Genomic DNA, 14,761 nt, shown 5'->3' with positions numbered 1-14,761 from the left:
CAACATCAACCCTGTGATCATCTACTACCGAGTCTGCGTATCAATGGCGCAACGTTATAGCATAAATGGATAAAGGAAAATTCAAAACAAAATCAAATTAAAGCATACCAGCAGATAGTCTAAGGCAGGATCGGATCTCAGTTAAATTGAGCATACAGATGTCATTAAAACAGCGACAATAAGAAGAAAAGGAAAGAGGGTTATGGCTAAAGTGCAAGCAAAGCTAAACCTGACCCAACCTGTTATCATATATTTTGTATGTATATTCGGTCGAGAACCACCGTGAGCCTTGGCCCTAACATGAGACAACTATAATGGAAAAAATAGCCATTATTATATAATAACTCAACATCAACCCTGTAACCATCTACCTCAGAGTCTGCGTATCAATGTCGCAACGTCATAGCATAAATGGATAAAGGAAAATTCAAAACAAAATTAAATTAAAGCATACCAGCAGATAGTCTAAGGCAGAATCGGATCACATTTAAATCGCGCATACAGATGACATAAAAACAGCGACAATAAGAAGAAAAGGAAAAGAAAAACATCCTGGATATAAAAATAAAAGCATACAAGAAGTTAGTTAAGGACCCGATCACCATTGAATTGTGCAAACCAATGTCACTTTGAACAGCAACAGCAACCAAAATACGTAAACATTAAAGGGTCTCGAATGTCACAGCACAGACGATAGACGCAGCCCGCTAGCCAGCCCGAGGCCAGCGCGTAAGCTAGTGATGAATCCGGCTAGCACGCTAGAATCTGCCATGTACATTGTTCAGTTAGCTCGTTAGCCTCCATAGAGCTCGGATGGGCAGCTGGTAGTTAGCCTGTCTGGGCCTGATAACAAGCAATTGTGAGTAGTCCGCCCTAACAATGTATTTAGGTCCACAACGCCAAGCCACTCACCCGACAAAGCTATCAAGCCACCGTCTCGACCAACCCCCCGAGATATTCCTCCGCTTTGGCCAACGACCAAAATGAGCGACGGTCATCGCCCTTACATAGCACAGACAATCTTGCGGGGGCGAATAGCGTAGGCCTCAAGCCCAGTTTCCATAGCTTGGCCATGACCAGTTTGTATTCGACCCTCTGTGCCTGAACCTCCGGTGTGAAGTCCTCGAAAATGGCCACTTTGATTGTCGAGACCCAGATCCCCCCTTCTGGCCCGGGCCAACCGCATGATGAGTTCTCTCTGCTGTAGCCCGTTTAGCTTGACAATGATGGGCCTCGGCTCCTTGCTCACATCAGGACTGGTCTTGCCCGCTCTGTAGGCCGATTCACATAAGGGCGGGTCGGAAAGAACATCTTTCCCCAGTATTTTCTGCAGCAGCTCCGGCATGTTCTCCGAGAGACGTCCTCCCTCACTGCCCTCCGGTACACCGACAATCCTGATGTTGTATCGTCTCTCCCTGGACTGCATTTCCATAATTACCGACTGTAATTTGGCGACGTCAGCCTGCCTAGCCAGCAGGGAACACTCCAGACCCTCCACCCTCTCGCCCTGTCGAGAGGCCTCAACCGTTAGCGAAGCTAGTTCGTTAGCGTGTAGCGACTCCATCTTTTCTCTCAACGGACCTACCGCCAGCCTGATTTCCTCCGACATTGCCCGATGGAAGGTATCAAAAAGTTCCGCCTGCGCTTTCATTTGTGCATCAGCGAAGCGTACCTCAAAGTCCGCATGGAGTTTGGTCACGACCGAGAGAATTTCACTTATCTCAGGCGAAAGCGAGGACGGGCTCGGTGCCATTTTGTCGGCTGTAGCGTTCATGGCTCTGGTTCCCTTCGACATCGTGAAAAGTTGAAAAAAGGTTGATGAAAGTAGTAGATGCACGACCACTCAACAAAAAGACCAATAACAAATCAAAATAAAATAAAGACTAGTGGGGTGACAGTGTTTTCCGCACGATAATAGGGAGCTCCCGTGAAACACGTCTCACCCCATGAACGCCTGGCTCCGCCCTCGTACAACTATATATCTATATATATTTTGTTATTTATTATTATTTTATTTATATATTAGAAAAAGTATAATAATCGTGAAACTGTGATATTTCCTCTCTTATTCTAATATTTTGTTAATATGTTTTACTCTCTCCACTATTAGACCCCGACCCACAGTATAGACAGCTATTGAATTATGTACTAAATCGTTATAAACTATATTTTTCATATAGGACTCACTGGGACAAAATTCTATCAAATTGGGGGGGGGGGGGGGGGTCTGTGGCCCAACATGTACCCATCTAATATAGTTGTCTACTGGTCTGACTCACCTTTCCAAAGGCGGAGGCTCCAGCGCAGATGTGAGTGTAGTTAAACTGATTCTGAGTGGCCACAATCAGCGGAGTTAGTTCCTCTGTTGGAAGAAACATGGGTTCGATTAGGTGAGACTTAGAGGTCGCCTATCTGTAGCCAACTTGCATGTCAGCAAGGAACAGGATGTCGGCAGACTACTCTGGTAAAGACAGTTATACATGGATTGAATTTTCGCCCCAAAAACTGGGTGACGATAGTGATTGGCTACTAGGGCTGTCGGAAGAAATTTCCAAATTCAAAAACATAAATGAATTTGACTACCACCTGCTTGTCAAATTAATTTCTTTTTTGAGCAAGGACACTTCGACACTCTGCCCGGGAGGAGCGGGAATCGAACCAGGAACCTTCCGACGACTACTCTACCTCCTGAGCCACTGTCACCCCTATAGTATAATATTTGAATTACTTAATGATTGAATACATAATTTTATATTATACAGTCCTAGCTGGTCTTCTACCAAGACACAATGGTCCTGATTCTCGAACGGACATAAGTGAAAGTTACCAAGGAATTCCTTCGTAACTCGATTTACGTACTTATTCGGCATTCTCGAACGGCTTCGTATTGTAAATTCATTGTAGGATTTATGTAGGACCGTTGAGTGCCAAAAATTACTTAAGTTGTTTCTGGGTTGTTTTTCCTTTTTTCCGATATTTTTATTCATTATCCACCCTGTTGTTACCATAGGGAATGAGGTCGCCAAAGTGCAATACCGGCCGCATCCAGCTAGACGGCGGTATCGAGCACCCTTTGAAACCTTGTATCTTGGCCTATGCGTCGATCTAATCTTTCCGGGTCATTTATTTTTTTTGCTCAAGCAGAGCGGTTATAATGGTCGGATTGAGAAGAATCAAATGCTCCCGACGCATGATGCGTGGTGGATTATATTGGCGACACGATGGACATCAATACTTGGAATCGCGATCAGATAATTGGAATATTCTTTTTGGGGTACATCCTAGTCAAGGTAAGGGCTATATGATATCAATTTTGCATTGATCCAAGCATATCTTCACCTCGATCCGAACGTGTGTGTGTAACATTAGTCCACAATGTATGCCGTTGGTGGCGATCAAAGCATCATAAAACGACCCCCCCCCCCCCTTTCATGCATTCATGATGAAACATAATACCTATGATATAGATTTGATTTGAGAATAATAGCGGGTCCAGGCAAGAAACGGCAATGGTTATAGTATAATACAGGAATAAGGCTATTCCTCAGCATTTCAGGAATTACCCCGGACCGATCTAAAAACATACTTATATTCACCACGGTATAACGCGCGAATGTATGCATGGAAAAAATTTATCTTTTTTGCATCTTGACCGGAAGAAAGTCACTGTCAAATGACCATAGTATTGTATCCATAGCTATAATATAGAATATAGTTATAGCTCTACAAACAAGGTGACGGACTCCTATCTTTTAAAGCGTGGCATTGAATAGATGGGGCCCCCGAAATCAGCACGGCACTCAAAGTGTTAACAATTACGTTTTGCATTTATAGTCCTGACTCAATGAGGCATCGTGAGCATTACACACACACACACTGCAAACAAAATAAATAAGAATTAAACCGATCGCCACTGATATAGCTACTGTATAGTGGAATATACTGTATTAATATGCCATATACGGTCTTCTTCTCTATGATATAATTTATTGTTGCTTTGATTTATTCCTATTGCTAGAACTAAATAAATGTGTGGAGAAACGGCTTAGTGAGGCAGCCTCAGCGCACAAGCACACACGTACTGTACTGTATATACGTGCGAAATGAATCGTTTCAGCAAAGTAGGCTTCTATTATTATAATGACTTGTTTTATTAGGTATTATAGTAGTAAGTCCTACTGTAGAACATTACATATTAGCAATGTCAATACTGGACGACTGTGAGATTGGCTCTTGACAAGCATGCAGTCGTTCAGTATTGACATTACTAAATTAGATGTCTGGGTTTCATCACCTGTGCATTCATTGTATGTTACATTTGCACTCTGGTTGGATGGTGTATTGTACTTGTGCTGTATAATGACAATACATTTTAATCTAATCTCATTTTGGGATCAGTCGCAAATCGCTACCTGTTGAATGGGTCAGCATGGTGCAGATGCAATGCCGACCCTTTCGCTGTTTTGCACACAGCCCTTGCCGTTTTGCACAAGTCTCAGGTGTACGAGAACGCGATTTGCAGTTTAAGAATGAGTGACGTTTTTCATTCATGGGAACCCAGCTGCGAAGATTTTGGCCACTTACGGAGACCGCTTCAGGAATCCGGAAGAGGGTTTTTGTAAATTTGTTAGTACATCATTTTTACCAAGATATTTACAAAGGTACTTACGAACATGTTCGAGAATGAGGACCAATAATGGCAATAGAAAAAACCTAAATACCAAAATTAAATAAATGTCTACCGTTACCTGGTAGCAGTCCTTTGTATGAGTCATGCTGAGCCACAAGAATCTTCTTGACTCCTTTGACCTTACTGATCTCTTCTACAACCTAGTCCAGGATACATCAGATCAAGGATCAGTACAAACACAAAGACAGAAGACATTCAATTAATCAACTAGTTAAAAGTATCCAACAGAGTTCCACCCAAATAGAGTTTTCTATTGTTTGTTAGACTATAGCAGGCTTGGGCAGTAATACAGTAATAAGGTATCCTGTGGAATTTGAAAATAGCAACATGTCCGTCATTACCATCATAAAAACATTCTGCTGTGCATACAGTATATATAATAAACGTCTAAATTAAAAGTGTTTGTCGAGCACAACTGCGTCTTTGAGCATTTGGAAAAGCGCTATATAAATCCGATGTATTATTACCACTGTCTGTGTGGTTGAGTTTTAATAAAAACACTAAATTAACACTTTCAGTGCCCAGCAGGGGGCGCACATTTAGTGCTTGAATGCCCACCATCCACTTCAATGTTAGCATTAATATCGCCTAATCTATGTTTTAAATGTGTCTAATCTGCCCGTCGCTTATCAATGACTCATTTTCCAGTCAACATTGTCGAAGCGGATTGTTTTTTTATCGGTTCATTTCCGTTTTATAGCATTTTGAAAAGCCCTCGTTTTCAAGAAGAAGAAAAAAATAATCCCTGTAGGTACTGTAATATTCTAGAACGTTGTAATTTTTCGGCCTATTTATGAATCGTTTTCAAATAAACGCTAGATTATCGATAGTATATGTGTACGTATGCACGCTGGTGCCGCAAGCTGAAAATCGATTCTCTTAGTTCCTGATCGGTCGCACAGTCAAACAGCCATATCACATATAGGGGAAAAGCTTATATCTCCGTGAAAACAGGTCTGATTATCCTAAGACTGGTAAAATAGATTCCTTACCTGAGATCAGATGGGATCCAAATGGATTATTCCAATTCCTGATCGCCATTCCAAAAATCGATAATTTTATTGATCCAACGCGTATACTGTAAAACACATATTACACGCTGTGCTGAGGGTCCACAATGAATCTGATCGGCTCCGGTTACATGCGTGAGTTACATGCGTGAGAAGTAAAATATGGATTCTGGAGTTTTTTTTTCTCATCCATTTTCATTGAGTCCAATCCAAAAGGGTACATTACCATCTGGGAGACGATAGGGGGCGCTTTTTTCACATCTGAGCGCCTGGTGGAGCTGGTTTACCAACGGTAGACTCGGTTGATGAAATATAAATTCAGATCGCTAATAAAAAAAGAATTCACGAGAATTCTCGTGATGGGCATTCAGGGGGCGGGCTGATAACCCGAGATATCTCGTGATGGGCATTCAAAGTGTTAAGAGTGTTTGTCCAGCAAATAGTTAGCCTAGCTTAGCACAATGAATGGAAGCGGACAGTGCCGGTTAGCCTTCGGGAGAGGTGTTAGTTGGACAATGCCTAGGCTAACCGGCCATGTCTGCTTCCATTCATTGTGTTAAGCTAGGCTAACGTGCAGCCAGATAGCTTTCTACTGAACACACAGAGAGGAAACTGGTATCCATCTTCTTGTATCTCTCTGGAAAAGACGATGAGGTAAAATTTCCAAAAATGTTGGCGTGTTCTTTAACAGTTTCCGCGCCAGACCCGATGATAGTCGGGTTAACTCGCTGTACGTTCAGCGCCAGACCAGAGTATAGTCGGGGTTTGGCCGTTTTTTTCTTTTATTCGATATTTCCATTCATTATCCATCCAGGGAGCCTGGTGTTATAATGAGTCTGAGATTGCAAAAGTCCAATACCGCCGCCTGGTAAGATGCGGCCGATATTGCACATCCTTTGAAACTCTGTGTCTTGGGCTGGGCGTCGATTTTTTGGTCCGGGCGGACTTTTCAATGTCGGGCAAGGGGAACGGTTGTCCTGATCGGCTTGAGGAGTGTTAAATGCTCCAGACGGATGATGTATGGTGGATAATGTTGGCGACACGATCGACACCAATACTGGGACTCGCGATCAGATAATTGGAATATTATTTTTGGGGCAGATCCTAGTCAAGGTAAGGGCTATATGATATCAATCTTGCGTTGATCAAAGCATGCCTTCATTGCAATCAGAGCGTATGTGTAACGCTAGTCCATAACGTATTCCGTTGGTGACGATCAAAGCATAAAAAAAAACGACCGCCCCCCCCCCACCCTCTCATGCATTCATGATGGAACATAATACCTATCATATGCATTTGATTTTTTTATTGTAGCGTGTGTAGGGACGGAACGCCAATGCATTTAGTATAATACACATTGGGGGCTATTACCAGCCTCCCATGAATTACCCTAAAACCATACTTATATTCACCACGGTATAAAAACGGGAATGTATGGATGAAGAAATTATTTCTTTTTCACATATTGAACGATAGATACTCAACGTCAAATGGGCAATAGTATTGTATCCATAGCTATGATATATGATATAGTTATTATAGCCTTGCAAACACTGCCACGTATTCCTATACTTTAAAGCATTGGCCTTTCAACCACACAGCGCCCTCTGGCACTGAATGAGTTAATGGCGCCAAACACACAAGTACTACAATTTACAACAAGTACTATCATGGGAATATTTGCAGAAGGTTTAACGGTGTCAAAAATTAAATACCGCCCAACTGTAGCAGGTATATATATAATATAGTTATGTATTTCACGAATAATCCCTCCCTCACGTTTTATTTTAACACTTTAATCGCCATGGGTTAAATTCTTAATATACCATCCTCCGCCAGCTCTATTTGTCTATGGAGAAGTTCCCCTTCTTTGCAGGGCTATAACTTTTTAAATTCTATTGCTACATTGCCATTATTATGGCCCATTCAATGTCCTATATGTATTGTTCAGGGTGTAGCAACGTTAAACTTTTTCATTCACATATTCATACTAAAATATGGTCTAAAGTATAAGTATGTTTTTATCGTTTTCTGCAGCTTTCTTCAGAACGTGATTTATAGCCCTAAATGCATTATATTGATGATCAAATACAGTTTGGTAGGAATCTGTGAGAGATAAAAAGTTTCAACTGGACGTACTTCTAGAAGTTTCTACGCATCATCTGATGTTGACCGGATGGGCGGGGGATCGTTTATAATTCCGTGGGCAGCGTTAGATGATTCATCCAGAGTGGGTCATATGTTCATCAGATCAGTTAGTATAGAATACGTTAGAAAATAACACTGAATCTTACCGTGGCTTCCTCGCGCCGCTGGCAGATGAGCGTGGAACAGATTTTTTTCTATTATGGGATGTAGAAATGCCCGATCCATTTCCAGGTTGTATAATAGTATATACGTCCAAATAACGTTGTTTATTGAGTTAGGGCGAGCGATCTATTATCCAGTGTTTCAAGATGGAGTCGCGGGAGCTATAGCGAGTGGCCGGACCACATTTGGATGAGTACTACCGGTTCAAAGGTTAATATCCGGTTGCCGATCTGCCGATCGGCCACCAGATGGCGCTCTTGAACCGCTAGAGAGTTGAGAGGAGATCAGCACTGTGTCTCAGGGCTCCAGAAAGGAAATATGATTTCGATGACAGATTTTTGAAATATTGACATCAAAGACGAGTTACGGCGTCTTCGGCAGAATGAGCATGGCTCGGAATGACGTGAAAACTCGTTTTCGGCGACCATAGTGTTAATTTGTTTATTGTTATTTTTATTCTCAAAGTATTTTATTTTGAAATCGTCACTTCCTGCCGAAGTGACGTATTTCCCCTTGCGTGTCCCTCTTCACGCCAGTCTATACTGGGTGCTTGAAGAGGTAAGATGGTCGCTCATCATCTCTAAACATATCTTTGGTCTAAAAGAACGTTATGATGGTTTAAATGTGTAAATAAGTTGCCGGGCAATGACCCAGTTGTATATAAGTATGTGGTGTAGGCCTCGACCTGACTGTGACATTTTCCCATTGAAGAGCCTGTGAGCTGAGGGCGCCATCTTGTGGCCAAGATAAAACAAGACAAGACAAGACATAACACAGTCTTGTATCTGTTTTAACACTTTCAGTGCCACTCACGAGATTTCTCGGGTTTTTTTATAGGTGGTTGCATGCCACTCACGAGATTTCTCGGAATTTTTTTATTTTTTTTTTTTTTGCGATCTGAAAAATTATTGCATCACCCGAGCCTACCCGAGTATTTAGCCGAGGGGCGCCGGCGATCACTGTGGAAAAAAGCGCCCCCTGTCGTCTCCCAGATGACATAAGTGATTTTGGAATGGACTCAATGAAAATTAATGGGGAAAAAAATCCGGTACTCCACATTTTCCAGTTCACTGATCCAGCCGGGGTTACTAGAGTTCATTCTGGAGCCTCAGATCCCCGCGGATCATGGAGTTCTACTGTATCGCGTTGGATCCATACACGTATCGATTTTTTCGAATGGTGATCAGGAATTGGAATATACCAGTTGGATACCATCTGATGTCAGGTAAGGACTCTATGTTATCAGTGGTAGGATAATCAGAGTAAGTTTGATGAAGTTATAAGCTGTTTTGTGAAATGTCTTCTTTCGGTTTCACTGTAAAAGTCCGTGAGGAAATCAACGGAGCGATTATCAGTGCGCGGCCGTAATGTGCGTGCGTGCACGTATAATATTGATCATCTAGCGTTTATTTGAAAACGATTCATAAAAAGGCCGACGAATATCAACGTTGTGGAATATTCCACTAAAAGACGATTTTCATAGAATGCTCCAGAATGAGCTGTTTTTTATATCAAAACGGGGGCTTTTCTAACTGCTCTGAAACGGCAACGACGCGATAAAAAAACAATCTGCCTTCACAGCACTGACTGGAAAATAGTCTTTGATAATGCGATGGGCAGATTAGACACATAGCCATAATTTAAAACATAGATTAGGCGATATTAACGTTAACATTGGCGCCGATGGTGGCATTCAAGCGGTAAAACGGAAAACCAGGCGTGGCGCTGAAAGTGTTAACAGGTAAATGAGTGACCCATATTGTTTATTTTGTATTGGTTTATTGTACTGTTTTATTCCATGTGTTATTTCAATGTTGATTCAAAATGGCAGTCTCCACTGGGTGTCGAGGAGAGAGCCTGTGAGCTGAGGGCGCCATCTTGTGGCCAAGATAAAACAAGACAAGACATAACACAGTCTTGTATCTGTTTTAACAGGTGAAATAAATGGTAAAATGGAATCACGGCCCGTCTTCACTTCCTATGCACGACCGACATTGAAGAGTAGGCCTTAAACCAGCTACACAAACATATTATATAGTACAAGCTGAATAAATTTCCTACGACATAACCTTTGTAAAGTACATTTTCGCTGTTTCCTTTGCTCTCTTAAAACATTTTGTATATTTGAATAACAATTAGTTTGGTATGGTTTTTTTCACCAAAAAAGTCAATAAAGTGCTGGCTTAGCAGCATCCCTACACCTTTGCCCTCATTGAGAAAGAAACAGAACCACAGGGAAACATGGAACAATATGATTACACAAGAACATAAAACCACGAGTAACAGACAGGAGCCAGTAGGGGAGACAGTCGGGAAGTAAGTAAGGGAAACCGAGGGGGGGGGGGGGGGGGGGGGGGGGTGGGAGGGGCAGAAGAGGAGAGAAGGTAGGGGAGGGGAAAGGGGGGTGGTTAGGTTGTAGGAGGGTGGTTATGGGTAGGGAAGGTTGAATGCTAGGGAGAACAGCTAGGTTTTGAGTCGGGATTTGAAGGTGGAGAGTGAGGGAGAGTCTCTGGTGATCTGAGGGAGGGTGTTCCAGAGTCGGGGTGCAGCACGTGAGAAGGCCCGATCACCAAAACTTTTAAATTTGGATGACGGGACGATCAGGGAAGCAGTGGAAGAGGACCGGAGGAATCGGGTGGGGCGGTAAGGGAGAAGGAGGTCAGTCAGGTAGGGGGGGCCAGGCTATGGAGGGCTTTAAAGGTGAGGAGTAGTCATTTGACCTATGTGGTCACGGGACCGGGTGTTTGTGAGCAGGTGAGCAGCAGAGTTCTGGACCATCCCATGCTTGTGGCGTGCTGGGGCATCCTTGTACTGTATGTGTGCTGGAAGAACATGTGATATCGTTTTCGGGTGAACCATTTTCTTCTGCTGTGCGCTATAGCGCAAATTTGATCAGTTAGTGTTCAAAAACTCCATTTAATACCTTCAATTAGTAAATCACTCCTATTGCTAATTCAGGCCCTATTTTGGACACGGCAAAGCAGGCCTACCTGAGTACAGTCGGTCCCAGCAACCAGACAGGAGATCTCTCCTCCCACCTTGCTGGCGGCTGTGATGGCATTCAAAGTGATGGGGGTCAGCTTGCCATTGCTATGTTCTGCCACAACCAAGGTGCTCAGAAACCTATGCAGGAGACCTGGCTGTGAAGGAGGGTTTGAAACAGGTGCAGGTGGTAACGTCATAAGCAGGGTGGGTTTTGGTGGGAATGCAATCAGGACAGATCAAACTCTTCATGAATGTAGCCCATAATATAGCCTATATCACATAGTCAAACCCAGATTGGGGCTTTAAAGGTGACATGCATTATAAATGTCTTTTTTGAGTCTCTAGCATTGTATTATAGTAATAGGAGTTAGTATCAATGTGTTTTTGTGTCTAAATACCATATTGGCGGATTGCTCTCATTCAGCTCAGACCATTTCCTGCTTTAATTAGGTCATTCTGATTTGACTCGCATCGTGACGTAATGAGGCGAGGATGGAGCGGATAGTGATCCGATTGGCTCTGTGATTGTAGCGCACCAAACGGGGTTTGACAGAGCGAGCGAGCGAGAGAGAGAGAGAGAGAGAATCAGATAGACCCTCGCGACAGAGCACACATACACACTGTGCCGCGCGCTACAGCTGCTCCCGAATCGAGAGAGAGAGAGAGAGAGAGAGAGAGAGAGACCACCGTGCAAACACTCCGCGCGCAGGTCACTGAAAGTGCTTATGGGCAGAGCCAGGCCAATAACAGGCTAAAATATTGAGGCTGGAAAATGATGCTTTTGAGTACTCCATTAGAAATATAAAACAATGATTTTTTTTTTTTTTTAAATAAACCTTACAGATGTCTTCCATAGACTCACAGGAATTGTGTAAAGTTGCCCAAATAGTGCTAGGAATAGCGGTACCGGTACCTGTGAATCGATACCGGTACCCAACGGTACCTTTTTTCGGTACTTTAGTCTCTAAAAACGTAATCTACCTACCTCAGTTGTGGAAAAAAATATCTAAACTTCAAATAACCACACTTTCGACCGTTTTCAGCTTGCCATTGCCCCGACTGCTTTGTTGTTGAATCAAGTCAAATCCTAGGTAAGCGTATATTGTGCGTATATTGAACGTTGACATGAAAAGAAAATTTTTAAAAATTAAAATAAAAGAAAGTGTAAAAAAAAATTCAAGCGGTATCTCACGTGAAACGATACTCGGTAGTACCGACGTGTTTCGGTAAGTACCTTTAAAAGTACCGAATTCGGTACCCATCCCTAACAAATACTAGTGCAGTGGCCATTCAGGGCATGGCTGTTCGGAGCGCGTTCCCCTTCAGAGCAGGCTGATGGCTTGCAAGTGCTGCTTGCAGCGTTGTGGAGACCCGCAGTATGGCTACTTGCAGCGTTGTGGAGAACCACTCATCCAATTGACTTCACAGTCACTCAACAGTGCACTCCTTTGGGTTCTCAGCAATACACCCAAATGTAGAGTTTGTTGTTATAGCATCACCATCCGCCTCAGTGCTGTGACCTCATCATGTAGGCTAACCTTCAGCACGGCCACAGGTTGGCATTTGACAATCAAAATAGTGCCAACTGGTTGAGTCAAGATAAACATATAAATAGACACAGCCTAGTTGTTTACTTGTTTCATAGCTAATAAAAGCTACACTATATATATACAGCAGCATATATAATATATATATAACATAATAATATGTAAAACCATTGTCCTCCTAACTGGTTCTCAAGCTTTTTTGTGTCAACGTGTGTCAACATACCATTGATAGACATTAGTATGCAAACCCCCATTTGATGAGACTAAAATATGAGAAGAGCTATAGCTGTACTGTTATTGAGGAGATTACAGTGGAGAGAGAGGGAAATAGTTGTAGTCACTCTTGTATACTCTCCCTCTTCTTGTGCATGTAGTCAAGTCACCAATTTTTCTGGGGACCCTCCTCCTCAAGGACCCTTGGGGGTCCCCGGACTCCACATTGAGAACCATTGTCTTAAGAGGCTGTATTTCTTATATGTGACCACTGCAGTATTGGGCACTGACTTAACAATAACTACTAGTAGCTAGCTGGCTAATACAGTGAGTGATTATAGTTTACACAGCAAACTAGTTTAATCCATATCAGGTGACTAAAAGGCCCTACTATGATGAATTGAAAATGGGGGACCCTGATGTAAACAAGACGAGAAGTCTTTCTCTGGTCTGCATCCCCTTAACAATTGTATGTATTGAGCCGTACTCTGTACCCATCTGCAATCTGTTAATAAAGTAATCAATCAATCAATCAATCAATCAAACTATATGCGTGTGACGTCACACGCTGCACTTTACATACATTATAGTAGATATACCTAGTAGGCAAGTAGATTGTTCATGAGTAAAGATAATTAAACGCACTTCCTTTAGTTTATTACATAACGTTATCTAGCCTGGTTAGTGGTTTTAGCAACAACAGGTTGGCTACCAAGTACCAACTAACTAACGTTAGCTCGCTACTAGCGGTGTCTATGTCCTTACCTGACCCCATAATAAAAAGCAGTAGGGCAGTTACAGTAACTTTGTTATGTTCCGTCTCAACGTCCATGTCCATGTTTTAACGTTAATAAAAGCTACAACGGTCTTACTTACCAACTGAGCCACACTTCTCCTATGTAGTGCCGTGTACATGGCTAGCGATGATAATAATAATAATAGTACTGCTGAAGTAGTTGCAGGACCTCGGGTGAACTATGCTGTGAACCACCTGTCAAGCCGCCAGCATTAACGAGAGGACATCCGGTCAGTTTTTCAATATAAGAGTCTGTATTACATTTGCAGAATGATGAAAAGAGTTCTACTATTTCACTTCAAAAGGTTGTACAAAGAAAATATAAATAGACAGTATAGCACAGTTTAGTATAATATTGCAGTTTAGCATAACAGGATAACATAGCATAGAATTGCAGTATAGGCCAGTATGAGTATAGTAATATAGTATAAATATATAGCAGCGTAACATAGAATAATAATATATTAAAATATTGTATAATACTGTACCAATATGGTGTAGTACAAATAGTATGATTTAGTTATATTATAATAAAATAAAAATGATATAGTATATAGAAGTATAATATAGGATAATACATCATATAAATGTATAGATACATGTGTGTGTGTGTGTGTGTGTGTGTGTGTGTGTGTGTGTGTGTGTGTGTGTGTGTGTGTGTGTGTGTGTGTGTGTGTGTGTGTGTGTGTGTGTGTGTGTGTGTGTGTGTGTGTGTGTGTGTGTGTGTGTGTGTGTGTATAAATGAATGAACCTATATGTAGTTTGACTGATAGATACACAAAATGGGTTTATTTATGTTGATTTAATTTAGTTGTGTGTTGATGTTTCCATTTTTGCTAAATGGGTATATTCTGTTTGGTTTTACGCAATAAGTCTATCGGTGTGTTGTATGTGTGTAGGGGCAGGTATATATAAGATGTTTTCTTCTTCCTGTTCCTTTCAGCCATGGAATTTGGTGAATTATATTAATATGTACTGTTGGACTGTGGTGATTCCATGTATGAATAAATAAATGATGACGATGTAATAATAGATGTTTATTACATAGATAAATGTAATAAAATAATAGTCCGTATTGGGAAAAAACACTTTATTGATTGATTGATTGATTGATTGATTGATTGATTGATTGATTGATTGAAAACTTTTATTAACAGATTGCAGAATGGGTACAGTACAACTCAATACACACAATTGTTAAGGGGATGCA

The 14,761-nt window shown here is 41.8% G+C and overlaps 1 protein-coding gene across 1 annotated transcript in view; it reads right to left on the bottom strand.

Annotated features, from left to right (window-relative positions):
* The window catches only part of LOC311248942 (electron transfer flavoprotein subunit alpha, mitochondrial-like), a 92,777-nt gene extending 79,020 nt beyond the window's left edge, over positions 1-13,757 (bottom strand). The window contains exons 1-4 of the mRNA XM_084338187.1: positions 13,632-13,757; positions 11,001-11,150; positions 4,749-4,830; positions 2,280-2,362 (exon numbers count right to left, since the gene is read on the bottom strand). Of these exons, the coding sequence (XP_084194313.1) occupies positions 2,280-2,362; positions 4,749-4,830; positions 11,001-11,150; positions 13,632-13,670 (354 nt within the window). The 5' untranslated portion in view covers positions 13,671-13,757. The remainder of the gene's footprint in view (positions 1-2,279; positions 2,363-4,748; positions 4,831-11,000; positions 11,151-13,631) is intronic.
* Positions 13,758-14,761: the final 1,004 nt, after the last annotated feature.

This window comes from Notolepis coatsorum (assembly GCF_963971535.1).
Source record: "Notolepis coatsorum genome assembly, chromosome: 2".
Classification (NCBI taxonomy): Eukaryota; Metazoa; Chordata; class Actinopteri; order Aulopiformes; family Paralepididae; genus Notolepis; species Notolepis coatsorum.
This window is presented reverse-complemented; position numbering and strand designations above follow the sequence as displayed.